At 44.1% G+C, this 27,292-nt stretch overlaps 3 protein-coding genes across 6 annotated transcripts; 2 read left to right on the forward strand and 1 right to left on the reverse strand.

Moving 5' to 3' along the window:
- The first annotated feature begins 1,269 nt into the window (after positions 1-1,269).
- Positions 1,270-17,309, forward strand: LOC133502223 (DNA-binding protein RFX7). Of its 3 annotated transcripts, XM_061822774.1 has the most exons (11): positions 1,270-1,704; positions 3,576-3,609; positions 6,911-6,995; positions 7,314-7,401; positions 7,494-7,616; positions 8,465-8,581; positions 9,169-9,253; positions 9,335-9,545; positions 9,863-10,158; positions 11,310-11,479; positions 11,561-17,309. In XM_061822774.1, the coding sequence occupies exons 1-11, from the start codon at positions 1,577-1,579 to the stop codon at positions 14,607-14,609; spliced, it is 4,386 nt and encodes a 1,461-aa protein (XP_061678758.1). In that variant the 5' UTR covers positions 1,270-1,576; the 3' UTR covers positions 14,610-17,309. The 3 variants fall into 3 exon arrangements, with proteins under 3 accessions (XP_061678758.1, XP_061678757.1, XP_061678759.1); XM_061822773.1 differs by having other exon boundaries at positions 1,271-1,704; positions 11,310-17,309; XM_061822775.1 differs by lacking the exon at positions 7,314-7,401 and having other exon boundaries at positions 1,271-1,704; positions 6,911-6,996; positions 11,310-17,309.
- Positions 17,310-19,993: 2,684 nt separating this feature from the next.
- Positions 19,994-21,195, reverse strand: LOC133501907 (protein FAM180A). Its single transcript, XM_061822068.1, has 4 exons — positions 21,178-21,195; positions 20,742-20,859; positions 20,427-20,488; positions 19,994-20,335 (listed from the first exon to the last, which is right to left on the reverse strand). Exons 1-4 carry the CDS (start codon positions 21,193-21,195, stop codon positions 19,994-19,996), a joined length of 540 nt encoding a protein of 179 aa, XP_061678052.1.
- A 1,431-nt stretch (positions 21,196-22,626) lies between these two features.
- Positions 22,627-25,749, forward strand: kbtbd4 (kelch repeat and BTB (POZ) domain containing 4). Of its 2 annotated transcripts, none has more exons than XM_061823626.1 (5): positions 22,627-22,726; positions 23,226-23,687; positions 23,766-23,907; positions 24,333-24,439; positions 24,684-25,749. In XM_061823626.1, exons 1-5 carry the CDS (start codon positions 22,709-22,711, stop codon positions 25,542-25,544), a joined length of 1,590 nt encoding a protein of 529 aa, XP_061679610.1. In that variant the 5' UTR covers positions 22,627-22,708; the 3' UTR covers positions 25,545-25,749. The 2 variants fall into 2 exon arrangements, with proteins under 2 accessions (XP_061679610.1, XP_061679611.1); XM_061823627.1 differs by having other exon boundaries at positions 22,703-22,811.
- Positions 25,750-27,292: the final 1,543 nt, after the last annotated feature.

Below are 27,292 nucleotides of genomic sequence, written 5' to 3' on the forward strand. Positions count from 1 at the left end.
GCAGTTTCATATATTTGTCTCGTGACGCCATTTTCCTGTTTAGTTGTTGCCTCGTTATTATATCTTTAAATTCAACTGTGGCCCAGTGAGTGGAGGAAAACAGGTAAGAGTGATGACAAAAGAAAATTGTGAGGGACAAACCAGTTGGAGTTGTTGGCGTTTCAGGGCGGCTTTTGACCTCCAGATCGGATGGATAGAAGTACCCAGGAGGGCTTCATATTGGAAAAATGCTCACCGGCTCATATGTGGAGCTGATTTCAGATTTCATCCTGCCTGTTTACCCGTCATTGTTATTCTCTGATCAAAGCGCTTCAACAACAGCGCCTCTATGGGTTGACAGCGACATTGCAGTGGACAAATAACGTCAGGTGTCATCAAAGGAAGGGGTGAATTCCAGTCGCGATTTTCACAGTAAGATTTTTTCATTTTTATTTTTTTTATTCAATTACTCAATAAAAGAAACCCCTTTGGTTAAAAAGAAATGTGTCTGTTCAATGCCGTGCTCTAAATCTAAATTACAGTAAAGTAAAAAGAATATTTGCAGTTTGGGTATTTTAGCAAGAAACATCAAGTCAACACTAATGATTTGCGTTTGCAAGCCACAGAAAGAATCACTGCCCAAGTACTGTTTACTTGTATTTAACTTTTTAGTACAATATATTTGTATATGGAGTAATACCTCATTTATTGCAGGGTTGCGTTCTGGACACCAGCTGCAAAAGGTGAAATCCACAATATAGTGGACCACATGTTTTTTTTTTTTAATTATTCGTGCATATTTTATAGATTTATAGACCTCTCTAGACTCATATGAAACTTCCCCACACTCCTATAAACCTCGAGCATACCCAAATAAACACATTCGCTATACAGCAGGCTATGTACGATAACTTTTTATTCCTTGTAATATATTTTTAATGATTTTTCAAACTGTTTTTAATGTTTCCTGAAGATTAGTGGTTGCGAAAATTGATGGATGGAAGTATTTATTTTACCACACACACACAAAAAAAAAAAAAATACAGGATACACAAAATTCCACTGTATGTCAAATCATGTGGAACACGAATATTAAAAAAAAAACAATAATTAAAATCTGCAATGCACTGGACTCGCACTATAGGTCGAGTAGACCGTAATATTGTTTCCCATTTTTTTTTTAATATTCAAACACAATGTCAAAATTCAAGTATGTAGGAGGCTCTTATTTTGAAGGCAAAAATGGGGGTTGCTTCCGGCCGGGCCGGTGCCGCAACTTGCAACCTGACGCAGGGCAGCTCGTCCTCGGCTGCCGCTGGCTGCTGCAGGCGTGCTATCGGAGGTAGCGGAGGCACCTCTGCGAAATGCCTGGTGCATGGCCGCCCTCGGTCTTTCCTCCTCCTTGGGCTTTTTTTTTTTTTCCATTATTATTATTTTTCGCCGCACCGAGTTTGTAGGGACCATGCTCCGCGGCGGGCTGTCCTAGCCGCCTGAGCCCGCCCCAGCCAGCGGTGCGGCGGGGTCCGGTGCGGCGCTCTGCTCCGCCGGGGATGCGGCCTTGCTTGTTAAAGCGCCCTCAACCACTCCTCCGACCGTGATGGCTGATGATCAACAACAAGCTGACCAGAAGCCTGCCTCGGGACTCGGCTCTCTTCCGGCGCTGGTGCCGGGACTCCAGGGACCCGAAGCGAACGCGTTACAGTTTAAAATCAAGAATTCAATTTGGTAAGGATGGCAATGAAGCCCCGACGTAGCTGCGGCGTCCCCTCGCCACCCACCGCCCGCCTCCCCCCATGCTAGCTCCGTCATTAGCGCATCCACTAGCTGCACGAAAGCGCCCGGGATCAGCGACGCGTGCTGGCGCAGTTCACGCGGAAATAAGGCCGAGAGGGAAGCTCTACTGGCCGATGTGCTTTTGCGTGCAACTCGCACCCCGGCGTCGCCTTCCTCGGTACTAGTAGCTCGCATCATTAGCAGGGAGCCACGGGAGGCCGTGGCTGGCAACGATGACACTCCACCCCGTCGAGCCCATGACAGGTGTCACAGCAAAGTGCAACATCTGGAGTAATAAGCAGAAGCATACAAACAGAAAACACAAAAACATTACTTGGCCGCAGAATTTCATACCATGTGTACTGTATTTTAATCGCCATCGAGTTTAGGGGTGCAGGACGTGGTAATACTCCGTGATTAATTCACTGTACTGTCATAGAGTGGACAGTTTTCACTAACACCACGCTGGGGGGAGTATTTTAAATTTTGGAACATATTAATTTTAACACTGTTATCTGCCGATAGAAGAGAGATTTCAGTAAACAAAGCTACGCCATTCTATATATATATATTTAAAAAAAAAAGATTGGTGTCTATACTACTTCGCCTAAGGAATTGTGGTATTGTTATCATAAGTTTGACTTGGTTATAATTAGTGACAAAAACGCTTATTAACAAGTTATAGTACCTAAACAAGCATTTTAATGGGGAAAATACTTGAACTCTATTACACAAAAAATATCACTCACATTTTACCTTTACCTTATGTGTTATTAATATCGGTGAGAGTTTTTGCTGAGGTGACATTGGTATTTTTGATTTTAGTTTTTTGCTTCTGTGCGTAGCTGCACTGCCCGATTGTAACACAATAGAATTGTTTTGTTTTAATTGCAGACTCTTGCAAATGTTGAAAAATGTTCACTGCTGTTATAACACGAAAGATCTGCGATGCAATGATCAGTGTTTTCTCGTGAGAGCTTTTAAGGCCAGATTATCAGAAAAAAAACTCTCTGTATGCTGCAGTGCTCTTTGACACGATTTACATGATGAAACAATACGTGATAGAAACACATTTACTGGTATGGTACGTGCAGTAGCTCTGTTTTGAGCGCCGTCGCTTATCAGAACACTTGGCGCTGAACAAAGGGCGGTAAATTCAGCGCTGCACTAGCGTCATCCTGTTGTTTGTTATGCCAATCAATCCAGGTCGTTTAATGAGCTAATAATATTTAAATGCATTTCTCAGTTTTCCATGACACAGAATAACTGTTTGCACATGAAAGTTATTGCGTGACGCGCATTATCATTCGGGACAGGCCGATCTCTCTGCGGGAGTCCAAAACTTTGATGGCTCCGTACTAAAACGCCAGTGGTAGTATTTGAAGAAGAATTTTCATTTGAGTTCTGCATTTACAAACTCGCACAATCGTGTACTGATTGCGTGCACTTATTGGACACTTCATTAGGTGCACCCAAACATTAAAAAAAAAAAAAAAATCCACCTGACCTCCTTGATTGGACTCAATGCTGCAAACATTCAGGTCTGTAAAAATTCACCCTCATTACTTGGTCACTCACATTAATTATTCACATCCAACTAATGATAGTTTTCTGTTCTTAAGCGTTCTGCTCCACCTCGATTCAGCATATTTTTTAGCTAAGCCTACACTGAAAGTGGCCTAAAATTACTGCAGGCTCGGAAAAAAAAACCAGAAATCGTTACTATGTAATAGAAGATAAGGTAAAATGACAGAAGAAAATTAATTATCGCTCTCTGTATTTGTTGCAGTCTAATCTTTATTTTGCTGTCTTTGTTGTTGCAGCAAATCTGTACAATCAAAAGTGGACAGCATACTGGTGAGTTTCCACAATATCGCCGCATGAATGTTTACTTGCATACACAGTTGCATACATGACAGCGGAACGTACACTATAAGGCCAAACAGTCCATGCCGGTACGCTGATATATCTGCTGAAATATGTGTGGATGTTGTTGTCTTGGCGGCACAGTGACTTAGGTGAAGAACATTAGCCTCAGAGTTCTGAGGTCTCGGGTTCAATCCCGGCCCCGACTGTGTGGTGGTTTGCACGTTCTCCCCGTGACTGTGTGGGTTTTCTCCGGGCGCTCCGGTTTCCTCCCACATCCCAAAAACATGCAACATTAATTGGATACTTTAAATTGGCCCTAGGTGTGATTGGTAGTGTGGCATTTTGTCTCCATGTGCCCTGCGATTGGCTGGCCACCAGTTCAGGGTGCACCCCGCCTCCTCCCCGTTGACAGTTGGGATGGGCTCCAGCACTCCCTGTGACCCTTGTGAGGATAAGCGGCGAAGAAAATGGATGGATGGATGTTGTTGTCTTTGTATCGTTGCACTTCCAGAATTAATTTTGCCCTTTGAAAATAAGCGTTTAAACTCATGGAGGCAGAAGTTCAGACAGTACGTTGTGAAGTACAACACAGCCAGAGAGGGTCCAACTTTTTATTCTTTCTAATCCTAAATTGTATATGAAAGTGCGATGCAGAAGTCTTCACAATGCTGTAAAAATAGCCATCGTTATTCTAACACACTGCATACCAAATACCTGATCTTGGAATGTTTTTGAAGAATAACTTTCAATGTCTTCACGACATCAGTGTGGCGTTGTTGTGAATTCAGTGGATGTGACATTCGCATTGTCATACCAAGAAGGTTTTTGCGTATTGTATTTAAGGCGGCTCGCTGTTGAACTCGGCGAGTGTGTCGGGTGTTTGACAGATTCGGGTTGGCAGGACGAGTCCTCGTTAAGCACACAGACAGCGCAAATTGTACTCCGGAGGGTTTATTTCATTTTAAGACTCCTTTGGGAGTTTAAATAAGCCATCACGATCCTTAAGCTTGAGAAATATTGGCGCAATAAGTGATGACAAGGCACATTTTAAAATGGCACTGGTTCCAAAGATGCTAGCATCTTCTTGAACTCAGCTACGTTGGCAAACATGAATGAACATTCCGAATTAATTTTGCACACACCCTTTGAAGCTACAGCGTGGCATCGAACTACAAATGACATTCATTAACAAAATACATGAACATGGTATGAATATTTTTAGACTATAAAAGCTTCAAGTAGGTCACTGATGGTGTAGCGGTACAGACGGCTGCCTTTGGTGCATGCAGCGTGGGATCGATTCCCGCTCAGTGATGGTGTCGATATCTGCCCTGCGACTGACTGGCGACCAGTTCAGGGTGTAGTCCGCCTTTTGCCTGAAGCTACCTGGTATAGGCTCCAGCTTTCCCGCAACCCTTGTGAGGATAAGCGGCTTGGATAATGACGTGACATGACAAAAGCTCCAAGTGGCTGGAACTAAGTCAATTCGCGTTTGAATAACTTTTTCCTTACGAATATAAATTTGCCATTTTTGTAGATATTGGAAGTGTGATTAGATTGTGTCAAAAGGTTGCGCTTCGGAAGCTAAATGTAATTGTAAAAGCAGCGACCACCTCATTCATCAGTTTCCTCAAGCATCAAAGAGGCGAAAGGCTTTTTCACATTGCAGCTAGCACAGCGTAGCGCGCCGCCAACCGAGCCATTCGTTGCATTCATACTGCTGCGGTGCAACGGTGCAGCGCCATGCATGAGGTGGCCCCAGATTTTAGTGAAACCAGAGCGAGATTTTGACTTGATTTTAAGTTTTACGGTGAAAACAGTGCAGCATGGTGAGTCAGCTGTAAAGCGTTGGCCTCACAGTTCTGAGGACCCGAGTTCGATCCCGCCAACCGAGCCATTCGTTGCATTCATACTGCCGCGGTGCAACGGTGCAGCGCCATGCATGAGGTGGCCCCAGATTTTAGTGAAACCAGAGCGAGATTTTGACTTGATTTTAAGTTTTACGGTGAAAACAGTGCAGCATGGTGAGTCAGCTGTAAAGCGTTGGCCTCACAGTTCTGAGGACCCGAGTTCGATCCTGCCCCAGCCTGTGTGGAGTTTGCATGTTCTCCCCATGCCTGCGTGGGTTTTCTCCGGGAGCTCCGGTTTGCTCCCACATCCCAAAAACATGCAACATTAATTGGACACTCTAAATTGCCCCTAGGTGTGATTGTGAGTGCGGCTCTTTGTCTCAATGTTCCCTGCAATTGGCTGGCAACCAGTTCAGGGTGTACCCCGCCTCGTGCCCGTTGACAGCTGGGATAGGCTCCAGCACTCCCCGCGAGCCTCATGAGGATAAGTGGTGAAGAAAATTGATAGATGGACGGTGAAAACAGCAGAGTGGAAAAGAGAAAGGTGAACACGTCAGTCAAATATAACATTTATACACACAAATTCCAATTCATACCAAGCCAATTATCCTCACAAGGGTCACAGGAGTGCTGGAGCCTATCCAGGCTCCACCCTGAAATGGTCACCAGTCAGTCACACGGGACATATCGACACCATCACTGAGCAGGAATCGATCCCACGCTGCCTGCACCAAAGTCAGGCTTGTGTACCACTACACCATCGCTGACCTTACATAATCACAACGATTGGGGGGAAAAAAAAAAAACAAGAAAAACTTTTGTCGAACATGAAACTAATTTTACACAAATATGACACTTTTTATACATGGAATAATCCTGTTTTACTTGTCTGGGAGGTTTGACTACTGCTTCTGCCTTCAAGTAGGCAGTGTGGCGCACGCATGCAGATACTACAGGTACTGTAGATTTGAAGAAAAGATAAAGAAGGAGATTGCTGGCTGTAAAGAAAATTATACGCCTGTGCGTATTGTTATATAGTAATCTTCCTGTATCTGCTGTTTGTATCTGCACATGCACGTTCTGGGGACGTACAATTTGTAAGTCCATCTAAACTACAATCAACAAACTGGTTGAAGTAAGCATACAACGACTCTTTTGGAAAAACTGTGTTGGAAAACTACGCAGGACGCTCAGGGAAGACAGAATAGTATGCGATAGGCGGGCAAAGTGGTATCGGAGGTCATAGTATCAAAATACGAATCGACACCACACTGGTGCATCTCTAATTGAGTGTTGTTATTATTGAAAATATTATTAGTTATTTTTATCTTCTATGACCATTCAGTCATACAGCATCTACTGAAAGATTAATTGTGAAGCTGTATTGATCTTGGGTACTTGTGTGTGTGTGTGTCTTTTTTTTTTTTTTTTTTTTACAGCAAGATGTTGAGAAGTTTACAGACATCGAAAAGCTCTACCTCTACCTTAAGTTGCCTTCTGGTCCCAGCAGCGGCAATGATAAAAGGTACTCCTTCTATTTCACGCTCAAATACAAACAAACAGAGGAGTCGCGCTTTCCATTTTTCTCGCCGACGCTTCCTGGTCTGCTTTGCTCGTGATGACATTTTTGGCAGTGTTGTCTCATTCCTCGGCTATATCAGCGACGCTACTTTGAAAATTGGAAAGAGAAATTTCAAGCTTTCTTTTGTTTTGTTTTTCCTGATCTGCTTTGTGATATTGTTGGGGCTGATTACACACACACACATTCATGCCAGCTGTGTTCTTAACTAAAACATTGATATCTGTAGATTTTTGCTATACCTAGCTGTCTGTGTTTCATTTGTTTCCCCATATCTATTCATCACCCCAACCCCCAAATTGTGCCCAATTGGACTGAGAATGAGAGGGGGTCGTCCACTCCTGGATTATGGTATTCAAGTTTCTGTTTTAACAAGAAATGATGCGTGCCAGTGGAGGACGCCGCCTCACCCCGCTTTGCTTTCTCCTCTCGCACCACGGCAGCGATCAGAGTTCCATGTCGTCGAGTCGCACTCAGCAGATGTACGCGTTCAACTGGATACGGAATCACCTAGAGGAGCACCCGGAGACGTCCCTCCCCAAACAGGAAGTGTACGATGAATACAAGTGAGTCGCCGTATCGGATGTGTCGGCGCTTTCACTTTTGGGGCTGAACAAACTGGGTGTTAGCCCCACCCACAAAATCAGGAAAATTCCAGCGCTGAAAAAGATTCTTATGCTTTATCAACAACAATTCAGTCTTTGCATTTCAGACTTCCTGAGGGGGAAGGTAATGTCAGTAAGGCTTCTAATATACCGTAATTCCCGGCCTACAGACCGCACCTGGTTATAAGCCTCACCGAGTACATTTGTAAAGGAAATACCATTTGGTACATACATACGCCGGAGTTATGTAAAGACCGCAAGTGCACACATTGAAACCCCCATTCAAACATGAGATATTTACAAAGAAATACAGTACACAGAAAGAGTTTAACATTATCACAGCGCTAGTGCTGCGCTAAAGCTAGTGGTAACGCTAGCGCCGCACTCACGCTAACAGGGCCGGTTAAAATAAAACTTACTGGTAAATATCACTGAGACACGCCAGTAACACAGCAGCAACACGCTAGCACAACGCTAACGCTAACACAGCGCTAACCGGGCCGGTAAAAGTCACTTCCTCGGCACATGTATTCCACTGGTCTCATTCTTACATTTTCCACTGGAGTGCCGCTTTGCAGTCGTTAGGAAAAAATGCACAAACTAGCCGCATCACCGCATAAACCGCTGGGTTGAACGCGTGTGAAAAAAGTCGCAGCTTGGAAATTACGGGAATCAGGATTTGTTGTAATTGATCTAACTTTGAACTTTGAAGGTACTGGGTTTTTTTTTTTTTTTTTAACTTTCATATTACAGTTGCTGCCAGGGCAAATGATTTTTTTCATGAAGCTCATTCTTCTGCTCTTTTTCAGGAGCTATTGTGACAATCTCGGCTACAATCCATTGAGCGCAGCAGACTTTGGGAAGATCATGAAGAACGTCTTTCCCAACATGAAGGCACGTCGACTCGGGATGAGGGGAAAATCCAAATATCCTTTCCAAAAAAAAAATCCATGTTGATTCGCCTCCATTGCCATAAAATTAGTTTAAGCACTGATTCCAATTCATTTGGGTACATTTCATGATGAATTATTTCATTTATGAATTTGTTGTATTTCATATGAAATGCCGTACTATTTGGAGCGATGAGTAACAAAATAAATAACAAATTTCTTGCTAAATTTAACCACACGGGGGCGCTGGCAACTTATTTTTATCTAGGCATTGTCTTTCATGCAGAAAAATGAATTTTCAGGCTACATGACACAAATTGGATATTTTTGGTATGTGTGGACTATTACTATGATTGTATTTAATATGATTCTCTTTTTTAGAGCAATGCAAATAGCTGGTGACCTTTCGAGGGTGTACTTCACCTTTTCCTCCCGAAGTCAGCCGGGTTAGGCTTCAGCTCACCTGGGACCCAAATAAAAACAAGCTCTGTAGAAAATGGATGGATGTTATATTAGATAGCATCTATTTTTGCCAGAATTCGGTGGAGACGAGTAGAATTTCACAACAGTAGTCACCTTTTAACTCTGCTCAAATGTTTCTGTCATCCTTAACTCCATCTAACATATTGTTATAGCGGGTTAAGGAAGAAAGCTTTCGTTCACATGCCGTCACTACCCAACTTGGATCTTCAGAAATCAGGCGACGGGGTTGGTTCTGCTGTATTAACGCATTAATAGTGCGTGAAGTGTTCTGTCACTCACCTTCCGTCTGCGCTCTTTCCGTTTCAGTGTGAATTGATGGAGCCGGCCGGACAGTCCCCGAGTGCTGAGGATGAAATGAGGTCAGCAGCGTGTGGTTTGGTATGCGAGTGGGCTCAAAAGGTCTTGAGTCGTCAGTTTGACAACGTGGAGGATCTGGCGCGCTTCTTGCTAAATAGCCACTACATCGGTACCAAGTCCATGGCTGCACTCACTGTTATGACGGGGACACCCACAACAGGTAAGGACGATCAAACCCGCCCGCTTTTATCACTTACTGATTGAATAAAGAAGTACAAGAAGTGTTGATTTTTGGGGCATGTGCACACATTTTGAAAGAAAAAGTTTCATGTGGATCACATGAAGGGATATATTGGATTCATACTCAGATCTCAGTTTAAGATGGCTCATATTCCAAATATTTCTCTGTTTTCATCATTCTGCCAGCTGCCGGTTTCTCCATCTTTTCTTTTAATTCAGTTACAATTGTAGTGACTGCAATAGAGGCCTGATTATGTGTTCTTAATTCTTTCAATATTGATTTTCTATTTTCCCTAGGCATGAAAACGCCGACCCCCGCCTCTGCGTTTGTGCCTACAGCCGAGGCCAACTCCTTCCAGCCCCAGGTGAAGACCCTGCCCTCGCCCTCTGTCGATGCAAAGCAGCAACTGCAGCGAAAGATACAGAAGAAGCAGCAAGAGCAGAAGCTGCATTCTCCTTTACCCAGCGACGCCCAAGTGAAACGAACGGAGGCCAGCACGCCGGGCCCGACCATCCCCTGTGGCAGCCCCGCTCTTCTGTCCCCTCAGCCCACCATAGGCATCGTAGTAGCAGCTGTGCCCAGCCCAGTCACGGTATCTAACCTTTGAGTGTGATCTTAATTCTTTACTTTTATGTTGCATGTCGAAATTTGATCTGCGACAGAGCTGCAGATGCACCACCGCTCCGTTGAAGTGGAAAAAAATGGGGAGTCAGTGCCATCAATGTAGGTTTATTCAATGGTAGTCATAAAAAACAAATAGTAAATGAGAATACTGCCAAAAAAAAATACAAAAAGCCAAAACTTGCATTGAGATGCTCAGGGACTAACTGGCCATGTACCTGACATCACTCACTAGGCCACACACCTTTAACATAGACAGCTTAGTTGCGACCTCTGGCTTAATTACGGTTTTAAAGCCAGTTTATTTATTTATTGCTTTAAAATACTTTGCATTATGTTCAATCAAGACAATACAAGGGAAGCTTATTGCTGTATTTGTCTGTATGTTATGTTTTATATTCAGTGAATGCCCTATTTATTGCACGAGCTGGTGGCGTACTACAAATTACAGCACGTAAATGACGGCACTGAAATGACGCATTTCTGGCAAAATGTAGTAAAAATGTTGTAGAATCACATATTAGGAGCATAACACACATTGCCTACATCATAGTGAATTGAGAGCTATGTTCTTTTGTTGAAAAAAAGTTGCATACTCTAGCTTTAGGTCGTTCTTATGGAAAAATGCCGTAGTTAGAATATGAATAGCATCTAAGTATTGGCATTGTTCCGTTTTAAACAATGGATATTTGAACATAAATGGTGCAGCACATGTAGACAAACAGTATGTCAATATTCACAGGCATATATTTGTTTCCCTCTGTCAAAAGCAAACTAATATAACTGCAGGTAGTAGAAAGAAACTCACAATAATTTACACTCGCAATCACGCCTAGGGGCAATTTAAAGTCTCCAATGAATGCATGTTTTTGGGATGTGGGAGGAAACCGGAGTTTCCGGAGAAAGTCAATGCAGGCCTGGGGAGAACGTGCAAATCCCACACAGGCAGGGCCGGGATTTCAACCCTTCTGCCCCACCGTACTTTGGATTTCTATTTCAAAGTACCGCTATATTAGTCAGACGACTTATGACCTTCATCTTGAAACAAATTCAACTTATAAGTCAAAGTATCTCTTTATGTCTTAGAGAAGAATGCGTCCAACTGTGTTTTCTGTCTTTCAGGTACAGAGAAGCAGGCAGCTAATGACTTCTCCGAGCCCTGTCGGGACAACTGAGGGAAAGGTTCTGCCTGTGAACTTAGTGGTCACCCAGTCTCTTAAGCAGTCACCCAAAACCCCGCAGAATATACCAGCGAGTCCCGTAGGGGAGCGGCTGGCACGGCACGGTACCAGGTACGCTCAAATCCTACCCAAGCCCTCCGCCACCAGTGCCATCACACTTCGGTCCCCTCCCACCCTGCTCATTACCAACAGCCCCATAAAAACTGTGATGCCCACTCCCCACGTCAGCTCGGTCAACGTGGTCAAGATGACGGCCATCGCGTTGGCTCCCAGCAGCAGCAGCAGCAGCAGCAGCAGCAGCAGCAGTACTACCAGCAGCAGCACCGTCGTACGCCCCGCCTCGACCGGGATAGGCGTGACTTCCGCCTCCGACGAATCACAAGTTGCAAGCCTGACAGCTGCAGTCAGGGCTGTTGCCTCCAACCTGGCCTCGTGCACTGACGTTAAGGTGTCCGAAGCCGGAAACTATAACAGTGCTGTGGAGAAGACTGGTATTGCCGCTGGTGAGGAGAGAGCGGCAAAGTTCAGGGCTGCTAGTGAACCAAGCTTGTCAATTAAGTGTTCTCCAGGAACAGACAAGGTCTCGAAAATTAAGAGTGACTCGATTTCCCTTTCCACCTCGGTAGCTGTAGCTGGAATTCAGGACAGCAATAACAGTAACTGCCTTGACAGCACCTTGTACTTGACTGTTGATAATCACAACTCAATTGGCAACATGTCGGCCAGTGGTTCCTCCGTCAGTATTCCAGGTTCAAAAGACCCTTGCACAGATGCCAAGAGTCCCAGAAAGCGCACAGGCCCTACCGGAGAGTCTCATATTATTCCTGTGAAGAGAGTTTTTATATCTCAGCAACCACTTACTGCACCTGACAATCCTAAAGGTGGAATCAGTGCAGCAGTGAAGAGGATCCCGCGACCAGGAACCCCAGCCCGACCGGAAAGCGCACCCTGCAAAGTGACTGTGAAAGCCAGCTCGGTCGGCTCTACGCAGGTTCTGGCACTTTCCGACTCGCCAGTCACGCACATCCAGAGCTCTCCGACTGTTGTCAAACCGCAGGCGTTGATGGTGAAACGGGAAAACCGTTCCCTCAGCACGGACATCACCATCGAAGGAGTGGGAACGTCTGACCAGGCCTTGTTGCAGCAGATCACCACGGACACACGTGCAATCCCAACCAACTCAGGAGCACACAATGCCTCTGTGATGAGCGAACTAAAGAGCACAATATGGGAAGAGGGTCAGCTTGATGAGCTACGGAAACACTCGTTTACGCCGCAGATACCAGCAGAACACAAGCAAGCGCCTACGGACCAGCTTTCTATGATACCCCAATCCTCTGACACCCAAGGCCAACTCGCCCTCGCACAGGAGATGGTTGACTTTGCCGGTTCTCAGCCCAACATGGACTACTTCCCGTTCAACGACGACGACATGACCCAGGACAGCATCGTGGAGGAGCTTGTCCAGATGGAGGAGCAGATGAAACTGAAGGGTCTGTTTAGCAGCTGCGTGGACGTCTCCCTCCAAGGCCAGCCAGCCGGCAACCAGAGCTCCGTGCTCAACGCTCACCAGGCGGGCACGGCTTTCTACCACTCCACCCACAGCAGCACCACTCCGGTGCAAACTCCCACGCCGACTCCCACGCCAACCCCGACACCAACCCCTACCTCGGAGATGACGCTTGGCCACAGCCTGACGAGAGAGAGTCCCTGCTCCCGCATGGCTCCCGTCACTCCTGTAGACGGCGCGCTGGGTCGCCACACGCCTATCAGCACGCCGTTGTCCAACTGCAGTAGCAGCGTGCCTCCGAGCCCGGTGGAGTGCAGAAACCCTTTTGCGTTCACGCCCATCAACTCGAGCATCACCGCTTACCACGACGCCAGTATTGTCTCCAGCAGCCCCGTGAAGCCCATGCAGCGGCCCATGGCGACACACCCTGACAAGGCCAAACTGGAGTGGATCAACAACCGCTACAACAGCAATTCAGCCGGCCCCTTGTCCAACCATAGCATCGGTATCCTGCCCAGCTACCAAGACCTGGTTGATGACCAGTTTCGTAAACCACATGCTTTTGCAATTCCTGGTCAGTCATTTCAGTCTCAGTCAAGGCCAGATTCAGCTCACTTTGGCCCTTTGACGCCCATGTCCCCCGTGCACCAACCGCACCAAGTTTCCGGCGGGGCCACTCCCACGAAACAGGAGAGCTTTGCCGTGCCTGCCCCATTGGACAACAAGGCGCCAACCTCCTCGGCATCCAGTACTTTCCGCTGCCGCAGTGTCAGCCCTGCCGTGCGCCAGAGGAACTTCAGCGGCAACGCCGGCCCCCAGACCTCCACCGCCGCCAATACCTCCACGACCACCCTTGCCGTCGTCTCGCCCTTTAACTCGGCCATCACCTCCGAAGTGCTCAGCATCCTGTCCACCACCCAGTCGGCCAGTTCCGTCCACAGCATGGTCCAACGCAGTCAGTCTGTACCCCTGAACGTCATGATGCAGAGTGAGATGCTGCCCGTGCAGGGCCCGAGTAACACTGCCAAAATCACCAACGTCCTTCTTAGCAAGATGGAGGCAGACGGGGACGAGTCTGTCCGCGGCCTGGGGGTAAACAACCTAGCGTCTAACTACACGGCGCGAATGAATCTCACACAAATCCTGGAGACCACTCCGGCCTTCACTGTCGCAGCGTCGCACCAGACCGCACTGCCCGTCAGCTCCAGCCCGGCTGCCTTCGAGCTCCAGCAGCACGGCTACCTCGCCAACGCCGGCGGGGAGCAAGTGAGCTTCTCGGCCGCGGACGGCCAAGCACAAGAGGGCGCCGGTGAGCCAGACCAGCAACAGCAGCTCCAAGAGATCCCGGTGCAGACGCAGCAGGAGGCGGAGGACGAGCAGCAGCAGCTAGATTTCAACAACACCGTCAAGGACTTGTTGGGGGACGACACCCTCAACCCCAGCTCCCAGCTGGTGGGCCAGGTCGCCTCGGAACTTAACGCGGTGGCGTCCGATTTTTCAAACGACATCCGACTGACCACAGATCTGTCCAGTAGCATCACTGACCTTAACACGTTGGACACCAATCTGCTGTTTGACCCCAATCAGCAGCAGGAACAATATGAAGACACAACACTGGAAGAACTGAAAAACGACCCGCTATTTCAGCAGATATGCAGTGATACTGTGAACTCCGGCTTCGACTGGCTGGAGAGCAAAGACCAGCCGACTACCGTAGAGATGTTGGGCTGATCTCACCGTTTATTCTCTACCACTTCTGTTCCGTGTGGCTCGTTCGTTTGGTGCGTATCTCGTATCTGTTTTTTTTTTAAACTACAGTTGTTTGGGATCGGTCTGGACTTTTGCCGTTGGTTCTGTTCAAAAGTGCCAGGCTTACTCTTCTTTCTTGATTTCTCTCTTCTCCCTCTTTATGCTGATGTTCCATGAGCTTCTCCTTCTTTCCCATTTCCCGTTTATCCCCTCACTCAACCACCTTACTCCCTGTGTCTACAATCAGAAGTGAAAGCGTTGCAAATACAGGGGAGAATTCGATGGCTCGTTATGCAGCGACGTGTGAGAGCATTTGGAGGGGGGAAAAAAACATCTTCCACGTTAGAACAAATCCGTAATGCAATATTTATATTGAACAAACACTTGGTGAGTGAGACGGATAAGAGATTTGGCAGAATATGACATCACCAAAAATGTAAACTGTTTTCAGTGTGTGCAGTTCAACTAAATGTAGATAATAACAGGGCGGTTGTTGGATGTTTGCCTGTCATATCGAAATATTAACAGGTAGCGACTCAGGCTGCCAGGTGCTGAATTTTTGACCACTTCTTTCTACTTTATCGAAAACCAAAATCAGTGGCGAACTAACTGATTGACGCCTGAGCATTGTTGACGTGTTTTTTTTTTTTTTTTCCTTAAAAGCCTAAACTCGTACTGTTGAATATCTTGCAATGGGAGTAGATGAAGCAGTAGGGAGACGATGTGATTCCGGGCCACTTGTCGGATTAAACATTGAAAAGAAATCAACAACTGGCTGCCTTATTCATTATTATGTCCAAGGCCTTATGCCATCTTTAGAGACTGTACAAAGAAAAAAATGTTAAGATAGACCCATCCCGAGTGTCTTTGTCATATCAAGGCAGCTGTTACTCTTGATATTTTCAGCACTATTCCTTCGTCTAAGTTTCACAGTGTTGAGCATTTTTTTGTTCTTTTTTTGTACAGGCTAGCAGTTACATTGTACACGGGCTAATTGCATTTAGAGGAATTTAATACACTGTCACAGAACCAATGGCAGGCACGCTTTCCATCATGATGTTTTTGTTAAGAGTTTTGCATGCTTGAATAAAAATACAAAAAATCAATGGTTTGGAGAAGGCTAAGCTAACATAAAAGGACAAGGCAAAATACACGCATTGATGTCATCGTGAAAGATTTGTGCGATCCAGCCTTATTTCCATACCAAAGATTTTGAAAAGAGATTATTACATGTGGTCACTCGTAGTTCAAGTCAGCAGAATCGATTCTATGAAAACCTTTTATCGCATCGAACTAAAACGATTAAGTTACAAAAATTCTATGTACAGTATGTACAGTATATTAGGGAAGTGGTCACGGGCCGAAAGCCTGCAGAAGCATGTTGAAACCGTCACTACTATGTGATACAGTTAGGAAGCTTACTTGAGTTTTTGGGCAATTGTCAATGTTCTACAAGTCATGTTAAAGCTCCATTTGTAAATAGGATAGATACATAGAGATTTGATGTATCCGGACACTATATTATGGCCATTATTATAGCTAAGTATGTGTCATTTCAAAGAAAAAAAAAAAAGTTTAACAAATGTATCGTCAGCAAGATACTGTATGTTGTGTGTTACATATCTGGCTTAGAGTGTCGTATAAGTAATGCTGTCTGGTCTTAGCTTGCTGATTTTATTTGACTTTTTGAGGAGGAGAAGCAGAAAGGCGTGTACTTTGAACAGGAAGGGGGGGGGCGGAGTTGCGATACTGTTAGCTTGCTGCTGACATTTTTGCAACGAAGCCTTTCAGCAGACACTGGATAAGAAAAAATCATTCGCTCATGTTTCAACAAACTTCAAAGGTTCACATTATTGCACTAAATTTTTACGACACGCCTTTGCCACATTTGATGTGACAAACATTAACAATGGGTGGCTGCAACATAAAAAAAATATTTTTTATGACAAGGTAAGGAAATTAATTGTCAGAAAAGGACTTATTGTCTTGTAGCAAAATGTGCATTAATCTCAGTGAGATACACATTTCTTACACATTCTCACACACGAGAATATGAAGCATTGAGGGGGGAAAAAAACGTTAAAAGAGTAACCTTTAAAAACCTACGTGCTCATTGTGTTGATAAATGATTGTACGCACGCATGTGTGAGGTTTTCTGTTGTACTTTATATGTTCTCGGTGACCACTGTCTGCTGTGATGTGGGCAGGTTCTGTAAAACCAGACAGGCAGTGCCAGTTTTGTCAGCTACTTCTGTTGTTTGCTGTTTACTAAGTTAACATTGTTCTCTCGTCTTGACCTTGATGACTGTTTTACTGTTGATTTTTACATATGTCTCAAAGTTCAGTTGTGAAGACATGTTCCTGTATTTTTTTTTCTTTTGGGAAGGCACTGATATTCTGATATTTGAATTCTCAATGAAGGAAATGCATCTCTTCTGAGTTCCATCAAGCAGGAATTTTACCTTTGACTGACCCGGAACCAACTCTGTTTGACTCTTTAATCATTTCTACCAGTATAAGAAAAAAAAAATCCTCCTCTGTGATGTTGTCTGGTGTACTGCTTCATGTACAGTAGCTTGTTAATATTGCAAATGCGTTGTTTCATTTTTTTTTCAATGGAAAGTACTCACTGGTGAGATTTTTAAAGTGGTTTTAAAAGCCAATAAAAGTTTTTCAAGAATGTTTGGTGCTTTCTTGTTTTTTGCTGTTTATTTAGACAAAATTGTATGATTGGCTTTTCAATGCAAGACAGATAATAATGCTGAAAATGAGGTCGATCAAGAAAGACATGGGAAAACTGTGTAATGTGTATCCAAAATTGATTTTTAATATCCAGTAGTAATATCCATTCTGTATCCTAATTCAATTGAAGGGAAGTATATTAGACTGACGTAGTAAAGAACAAAAAAGTAAATAATATCGGAGAGTCTGAATAAATTGTAACCCCTCCCCCCCAAAAAAGAAAGAAAGAATTCTGTCTTGTCTTTGAAGAAAGAAGTATTTGCAAAAACAAATCAGGTAAAAGTATCCCAAAGTAGCACAGCCTTGGTTGGCACCGCTCGTGCGGCCAAAGTATTATGATTATAATCTATTTGGGAGAATGTACTGTACTGTATGCAGTTTAGGATTATGGGCTACAATGGAACTTTTTCGTATGTAGTGCTGCAAAACTAATTTGATATACAGTGCCTTGTGAAAGTATTCGGCCAAACCTTTCGCCACATTTCGGGCTTCAAACAAAGTTATAAGATTCAACATTTTTGTCAAGAATCAACAACAAGTGGGACCTAATGGTGAAGTGGAACGAAATTTATTGGATATTTTAAACTTTTTTTTAACAAATAAAAACCTGAAAAGTGGGGCGTGCAATATTATTCGGCCCCATTGCGTTAATACTTTGTACCGGCACCTTTTGCTGCAATTACAGCTGCAAGTCGCTTGGGGTATGTCTCTATCAGTTTTGCACATCGAGAGATGGAAATTCTTGCCCATTATTTCTTGCACAACAGCTCGAGCTCAGTGAGGTTGGATGGAGAGCGTTTGTGAACAGCAGTCTGCAGATCTGCCCACAGATTCTCGATTGGATTCAGGTCTGGACTTTGACTTGGTCATTCTATCACCTGGATATGTTTATTTGTGAACCATTCCATTGTGGATTTGGCTTTATGTTTTAGATCATTTTCCTGTTGGAAGTTAAATCTCCGTCCCAGTCTCGGGTCTTTTGCAGACTCCAACAGGTTTTCTTCCAGAACGGTCCTGTATTTGGCTCCATTCATCTTCCCATCCATTTGAACCATCTTCCCTGTCCCTGCTCAAGAAAAGCAGGCCCAAACCATGAGGCTGACACCACCATGTTTGACAGTGAGGATGGTGTGTTCGGATTGATGAGCTGTGTTGCTTTTACGCCAAACATATCATTTTGCATTGTGGCCAAAAAGTTCAATTATGGTTTGATTTGAGCAGAGCACCTTCTTCCACATGTTTGGTGTGTCTCCCAGGTGGCTTGTGGCAAACTTTAAATGGATATCTTGAAGAAATGGCTTTCTTCTTGCCACTCTTCCACGAAGGCTAGATTTATGCAGTGTACTACTGATTGTGGTCTTACGGACAGACTCTCCCACCTCAGCTGTAGATCTCTGCGGTTCATCCGGAGTGATCATGGGCATCTTGGCTGCATCTCTGATCAGTCTTCTCCAAGTTCGAGGTGAAAGTTTAGAGGGACAGCCGGGTCTTGGTAGATTTGCAGTAGTCTGATACTCCTTCCATTTCAATATGATTGCTTGCACAGTGCTCCTTGAGATGTTTAAAGCTTTGGAAACCTTTTTGTATCCAAATCTGACTAAACCTCTCCACAACAGTATCTCGGACATGCCTGGTGTGTTCCTTGGTCTTCATGATGCTCTCTGCTCTTTAAACAGAACCCTGAGGCTATCACGGAGCAGGTGCATAGTGTTTATACAGACACTTGATTCCACACAAGTGGATTCTAGATAATCATCATCAGTCAACAGTGGATCTTTCAGAGATCCTCACTGAACTTCTGGAGTGAATGTGCTGCACTGAAAGTAAAGGGGGCGAATATTGTTGCATGCCGCACTTTTCAGTTTTTTATTTGTTAAAAAAAAAGTATAAATATCCTATAAATTTCGTTCAACTCATCATTGTGTCACACTTCTTGTTGATCCTTGACCCCCAAAATTTGAAGCTGAAATGTGGCGAAAGGTTGAAAGGTTCAAGGGGGCCGAATAGTTTCACGAGGCACTGTACATAATAATAACTGATGGGGGTCTCAGTTGTGTTCCCCAGAGAAGGGAGAGAAGAAGAACCGTTTCCGTACATCGGCAAACGGGATGGCGTTTTTTTCCCCCCTCTCGTTGAATATTTTCCATGTTGTGTGAAGTTTTCAGTACATGAGAGAAAAGAACATGATTGAAGTTTCCAACAACCAGTCTGCTAGATCTGTGATTGTACATGGATCTGTTAGTACCTGTAGCCTCAGTAAGTTCTCTGTGAAAATACCCTAAATCCTGAAAGGTACATGCAGGTTTAGCAGCAATGCATGCTGCCATCCAAGCAACTCTTTCTTTCAGGAACATCCCTTCCATACATTTTGTAATTTAATTAATCTGGTTACATGCAATTAGTTACTCCCCAGTACTGCACATCACAGTGGCTTACAACAGCTTACGACAGACAGTGGGGGCAGAACGATAACAATGTAACCACAATACTGTTCCTCAACTAAGGCCCATTACTGACATAAAAATGGTTGGATGGATGATCATTGTAGCATAAGATAAGCATAAGAGCCAAGTCTGTTCCATCAAAATGAATGATTTATTGCGCGTGCACAAATCATGTATTTTTTATGCATAACTGAAGATATAACTTCCACGTAGGTCATGTACGGTGACATTTGCAAGTTGCAGGAGCACACCACCCCAGGCCTCCTGGTCCTCGGGTCTGTGCTGGTTCCTGACCTGCTGTGCTGCGAGCACTGTGCTTAAGACCAGACTTTCAAACTGACCCTGAGTCAGTTTTCTCCAACTCTTCATCATGTCCACCATCTGCTCCATGGAGCTCAGACTTCTGGGAATGTTGTCGTTGATCTGAGAGAGGAAGGCCCGCCCCTGCCTCATCGATGCCATCTCCTCATCAAGGAGGACAATGTTGTTGTCCTTGTTGAGTTCCACCCCGCCCAGTAAAAACTGCAAGAAGGGATGAAGGAACAACTGGGTTTAAATGGAACCAGAGATGGTCATAACTTAAAGTCACTGAACCGTAACATGGCAACGATACCTCGAACATCAGGTTTGCATCGACAAATGCCGGGGCAGTTGGACTTCTGCCCGCAGACGCATCTAAAGCAGAAAACATAAACACTTTCTTGCTAAATGAAGAGATTTATTTCTAACAAACACATACGGCTCATGTTTTAAACCTTTAACTTAGGCACAGGCACAAATCACATTTTTTTTATCGTTAGACCCGTCACATTCAAACGCTCCTAATTGAGGCTGCTATGAACGGTTTACATATTCCTTGTCCAATTTCATCGCATATTTTTCAACTTGGATTCAGTCCCCGTCACCGCTCTGACTTGCTCCGACTTACCGTGAAGCGCTCGTTCGAACCACATCCACATGATGACCAGCCGCCAAAATCTAAATTGGACTTTCATCTTCAATCTTGATTTCCAACTAGTGCATCCTTCTCCCTTCTCGCTTGTCCACTTGTGAGTTCAGGCACAGGCAACGCTGTCAAAATACCACACATTTTTTGCTCCCTGGAAAAAGAAAGCCAAAGCCAGATGGCCGTGATGCGGAACAGCAATATTTCGGATCCTACTTTTTCTGATCCAAAAATCTTCAAAATCCTGCTGAAGTAACAGAGGTAGTGGAAAGAGGTAAACCTCTGTTCATTTTCATTGTGCAAAATATATATACAGTATACCTATCGATGCTGGATATATAAAATCCCATTTGGTGTTAGTTTTGTCCTCATTTCCTTTTCCTCTGTGTATGATTAATTTTGTCAAACATTTGAGGACCTGCAAAACAACGCGCATAGCTGGAAATATTTTTGTGAGTCTCATCAGTTCCAGTAGTGGAGGTTTCCGACAGATGTTGAAAGTATGTTCACTATGGTACGCGTCTTAATAATAAATATAATCCTAGTAACAGTTTAGTAATGATTTGTAGGCTGTGCTTTTTTTTTCTTCCAAAAAATAATCTCATGGTCAAGGTCAAGTATCTCCATTCCTGCTGTTTTAGTAACATGTTAGTCTGCACTACTTTAGGTCAATACTCTTTTCTGTTTACTGCCTCAAATGATTGGGAAACTCTGCAACTAAGAAAAAAACTCTCCTCATTTACCACAATGTAATCATTTAAAAAGTGAGGGGCGGAGGGGGGAATTGACGTGATTCCTGTATCTGTTTTTAGCATGTTATGAACCGGTCATTAATCATATGCTGTGATGTAATGTATTTTGGAAATATATATTCATTCTATCATTTGTTGTATTTTTTACTGTATTTGCTTGTATTGTAATTATGCGTATATGCTTTTATTTGAATTCTTTATCTATTATTATTATTATTATTATTACTAGTAGTAGTAGTAGTAGTAGTAGTAGTAGTAGTAGTTTAAATAAATAAATAAATATCCATCCAGCCAGCCATTCCCTTAACCACTTATCCTCACAAAGGTCGTAGGGAGTTCTGGAGCCCATCCAAGCTGTCAATGGGCAGGAGGCAGGGTACACCCTGAACTGGTTGCCAGCCAATCGCAGGGCACATAGAAACAAACTGCCGCACTCACAATCACACCTAGGGGCAATTTAGAGTGTCCAATTAATGTTGCATGTTTTTGGGATGTGGGAGGAAACCGGAGTGCCCGGAGAAAATCCACGCAGGCACGGGGAGACATACAAACTCCACACAGGGAGGGCCGGGATTGAACCTCGGTCTTCCGAAATGTGATGCTTTCCAGCTGAACACCATGCTGCCAAAAAAAAAAAAAAACACAAAAAAACAAATAGTTATAAATAAACAAACAAATATATGAATGAATGAATGAATGAATGAATGAATGAATGAATATATAACTAAATAAACATACAGACAAAGAAACAAATAAATAAATAAATTGGCAGCATGGTGGATCAGCTGGTAAAGCATTGGCCTCACAGTTCTGAGGTCCTGGGTTCTATCCCAGACCCACCTGTGTGGAGTTTGCATGTTCTCCCCGTGCCTGCGTGGGTTTTCTCAGGGCACTCCGGTTTCCTCCCACATCCCAAAAACGTGCAGCATTAATTGGACACTCTAAATTGCCCCTAGGTGTGATTGTGAGTGTGGCTGTTTGTCTCTGTGCCCTGTGATTGGCTGGCAACTAGTTCAGGGATAAGCGGCTCAGAAAATGAATTGATGGATGAATCCATAACCATTCATGCAATATAATTCTGGCCTCTTGGAGGCAGCAATTTACCTTACGTCATCCGGCCGGAAACACAGTTGAAGACGACGATCAGCTGACCGTCGCAGTTTATTTACTTCCGGTGAAGAGCGTCGTTGCTTTTTAATGCTCAAGTGGGTGAAGGTAATGGTCCTGTATTAATATTACCACTTTGTTCATATATCGTTAAAATCATTTTTTAAATTATTCACGTGAGTTTACCTTACAGGTGAGATGTTTTCTGTGCTAACATGCACTAACGCAAGCATTTCGCAGTTTGCATTAGCTTAGCAGCTGGTCCTATTCTCCACTGACGTGTGAAATTGTTAAAGTTTGTTTTTCTTGTCATAGTATACAAACATTATTGTTTATTGGGTAGTTCTTATTACCACTTACATTGTATTGGTTTTAGTAAGATTATGCCGTTTTCTGTCAAATGAGCAAGTCTGCTCATCGCGCTTTATTTGTAGCGTTTGCCGCGTTATCTTTTGTCTCAGTGTTATTACTGTGTTTTGCATTCACTGTATTCGCTTTTATAATGCGCACAAAATTACTCAATACATATAAGTGAAGATCGCAATGTCGTTAGTAATAGTAAACGTTTTTTTTTTTCGTTTTGTTTGTTTTTTGTTTTCCCGTCCAGTCTGGCGAAATGGAGTCCAGTGAGGAGGGGGGTCTCAGTGTTGGAGGAGAGGAGAACTACTTCCAGGGCTATACCTTCACAGACCGCTCTCACTCCAGTCGGGTGGTGAAAAGTATCATGGACCTGTGCCTGGAAGATGGCCTATTTGCCGACGTCACCATTGCAGTGGACGGCAAAGAATTCCACCTACACCGACTTGTGCTGTCGGCACAGAGCAGTTTCTTCCGCTCCATGTTCACCTCCAACCTGAAAGAGTCCCGTAACCGCTGTATTGAACTGAAGGATGTAAGCGCCGCGGTCTTCCAGCTGCTGGTTGACTACATTTATCATGGCACCATTAAACTGAGGGTGGAGGAGCTGCAGGACACCTACGAGATGGCAGATATGTACCAGTTAACGGCTCTCTTTGAGGAATGTTCTCGCTTTCTTTCACGGACCGTGGAGGTCAAGAATTGTCTCCAGGTGAGTTGTTTTTGATCAGACCACGTTTCCCTGTGCGTGTTATTATTTATGAACCTTTGGATTTATGATGCTGTCCAGGTGATGTGGCTTGCAGACAGGCACAGTGACCAGGAGTTGTACACGTCTGCCAAACACTGTGCTAAAATCCACTTGGCCCAACTTCATCTGACCGAGGAATTCCTCAACCTGCCGCTCTGTCTGCTCTTAGACATCATCAAAGGTAGTAGCAGGGCTGGACACTAACTTGGCACTGATGGGACACGATAGCTGATTTAGTCACGCTCTTTTTCGGACATATATACATGTTGGCCGCTCAAATTATGCAGTCCTATCCAAATGTGTAGTAATGGCAAAATCAATTAATTTGTTTTTCTTTGGGTTTCAGACCAATATGAGACAAAAGTTCACAACCTCAGCTTTTATTTCATGGTCTTTACATCTAGATGTGTTCAAATACCCAGGACAGAGTACATTTTGTTTGAAGCCACCCACTTTTCAAGTGAGCTAAAGTCTTGGAACAGACATTACTTAACAAACCTCATGTGACAGTTCATATTTAGTGGCATAACCCTCACCTGCAATGACTGCACCAAGCCTGGGACATTAATGCGTTGTTTATGTTTTGGGGTTTTTTTTTCCCACCAGATGGAGTTCCAACCTCCCAGAATCCAACTGTGGCTATTGAGTCATGGATAAATCACAACAGGGTGGAGAGAGAGGAGTTTGCATGCATCCTCCAGGAAAATCTCAAGGTACAATTTTGGCATTTTTCACAAAAACGCACCACAAATGTTTATTACGTTATTATAAGATTCTGCAAGTTTGGCAGTACAAACTGAAAAAATTAATTTTAATAGTTTCACAGCAGTTTTTGATGAAAACAATTTCTCTCATGGTGTTGTATAAAGTTTGTATACGTTGTTTAGCTGCACACCTTTAACAGTGCAAGGCAGAAGAAGAAGCAGTTCCCGAGTCTTTTTCTTTCTCCGGCCGCAGGAAATCGGTGAGAACGTCCACATTTACCTGATCGGTAAAGAGGACACGAGGACTCACTCCCTCGCCGTGTCACTTCACTGCGACGAGGACGACGCCATCAGCGTTAGTGGCCAGAACAGCCTCTGCCACCAAATCACCGCCGCTTGTAAGCACGGCGGCGACCTCTACGTGGTGGGCGGCTCCATCCCCCGGCGCATGTGGAAATGCAACATGCACACCATGGACTGGGAGCGCTGCGCGCCGCTGCCCAGGGACCGCCTCCACCACACCATGGTGTCGGTGCCCGGCGAGGATGCCATCTACTCTCTCGGCGGGAAGACACTGCAGGACACGCTCTCCTACGCCGTCATCTTCTACACGGTAAAAGACAATATGTGGACGGAGACCAGCCAGCTGGACATGGCGGTCTCAGGGGCTGCAGGCGTCAACTTGGGTGGTACCATCTACTTGCTCGGCGGCGAGGAGAACGACATGGATTTTTTCACCAAGCCATCGCGCCTCATTCAGTGTTTTGACACGGCGTCTCAGAGTTGTCACATAAAACCGTACATGCTGCCGTTCGCCGGATGGATGCATGCCGCGGTCCACATGGATGTCATCTTCATCGTGGCGGAAGGAGACTCGCTGGTTTGCTACAACCCTTTGCTGGAGAGCTTCACCCGCCTGCGTTTCCCCGAAGCGTGGAGCTGTGTGCCGTCGCTGTGGAAAGTGGCCAGTTGCAATGGCTGCATCTATGTTTTTCGGGACAAATGTAAGAAAGGGGATGCGAAGACACTGAAGTTGAATCCGGCCACGTCGGTTGTCTCTGTTATCAGAGGTCTTAAAATCCTTTTGACAAACTGGCAATTTGTCTTGGCCTAACGTTTCTTATTTTTAGCTGTGACTGTACATACTGGACACTACACAGCAAGTGTTGGGAGTAACTCATTGCATGGAACGCGATTATATCATTTACTTGCAAAGTTTCTGTAACTTACTCCATGATAGGAAAAAATCTGTATTGAAAGCAGTTGCTTATGTAAATTTGCCAAATTACAATTTTGGTTACGTTTGAAAAATAGCTGAAAGAACTGACGGATGGATTTTACTTATCCAGGATATCATATGAAACAAATTAGGGAGGTTTCCACAGAGCCTTCTACTCTGATTATAAGTGGTTTAGAAGCCCAAATCTAATGAAAATGCTTCATTTACACACCTCAGTCGGAATAAACAGGCCGAATCGGAGTCAAATTTCATTTGGTTTCATAGGGGTTCAACATTTCTTTGCCAAACCTATCAGAAGTCAATTTTCATCACGTAATCAGTGATTGAGGCTGTGCTCTGTCTTGATGTAAATGCACAGTGATGTCATCATTTGCACTCGTAAATATGTTTGAATATTGTCATTCATCCTGTCATTCATTCCGTAACAGAGCATTGAATCAATCGTAAGTGGAGTGTTGGGTTTGTCTTAGAAAACCTTTCACCTCTCATGCCAAGAGGCTTCATCAATTCATGCAACAAGGCTTAGTTGGGACGCACGGGCCAGTGTTTGTGCTATTTATGCTCCAAATTAGATGCATGCCCCATAGCAGGTATGGAAACTCTTTTTGAAATGCGAAAAAGGGGAGAGGCCATTTTCACGTGTCAGCCCACCAGAATCTACGGGTGGAAACTCCCTCATTGGTATTACTACCTTCAGTTGGATTGTGGTCGTGGAGTTACCTCACGGTCGAGGTGTCCCGGAAATGGGGCGGCCTCCAGCCAAGAGTGCATATGCCATGGAGACTTTTTATGAAGTGGTTGTTTTAATAAAAGTGTCAAAACAATCCCAAAGACTGTGGTTGACAATGTACCTCCATCTTCATAAATGATGAGGTTTATGCGGATGTGTGCACGTGTACACTCAGATAGATCACATCACATGTCAAAAGTTGACCCGAGATCTTCAACTGGAATGACCAAAAAAAAAAAGTCTCCATGTAAACATGCTTATTGTCGAATTTGTTATTAGGCTATATGCGTGTAAAGCAACAAACATTTTTTTAATTGAATCTTCATCCTGTTTTATTATCAGTTTATTTGTGTAAGGAAGGTTAGTTTAAAATAATGAGCTAGACTTAGAGGTTAACCAGGCCTTCTGGTCCATTATTAGTATACAAATTATTTTACTCTCATAGACATTTTATGTTTGACCAATTCATTTAACCCATCACAGTGAAGGCGGCACCCTATTGGTTGATGTCATTTTTGTGTTTGTATTAGTGGCATTATTTTGGATGTGTTCGCTGAGGAGTTACACAATATGTCACAATAGCATAACCAGTGTGCACGCATGCACTTAAGTATAAACATTTTACTACTGTTCCTTATATCGTAACGTGTCAAATGTTGATGAGCATACATATATTACCGGAGATGTTTTATAACTCGTCAAATGTTGTCATGAAACTTTTATGTACTGTGTTTCTTGTCAAATATATTGCTGTGGTCTTTATACTGCTTATTCAACTTTTCTGGCCTTGTGTTTGTGAAATGCCTGTTTCCACTGATTTTTTTCAATTATTTTTGATAATCAAGGGTGCCTCTCGCAATTTGAGTTACCCTGCTAATATAATATGCTATTC

This window comes from Syngnathoides biaculeatus, chromosome 6 (assembly GCF_019802595.1).
Source record: "Syngnathoides biaculeatus isolate LvHL_M chromosome 6, ASM1980259v1, whole genome shotgun sequence".
Classification (NCBI taxonomy): domain Eukaryota; kingdom Metazoa; phylum Chordata; class Actinopteri; order Syngnathiformes; family Syngnathidae; genus Syngnathoides; species Syngnathoides biaculeatus.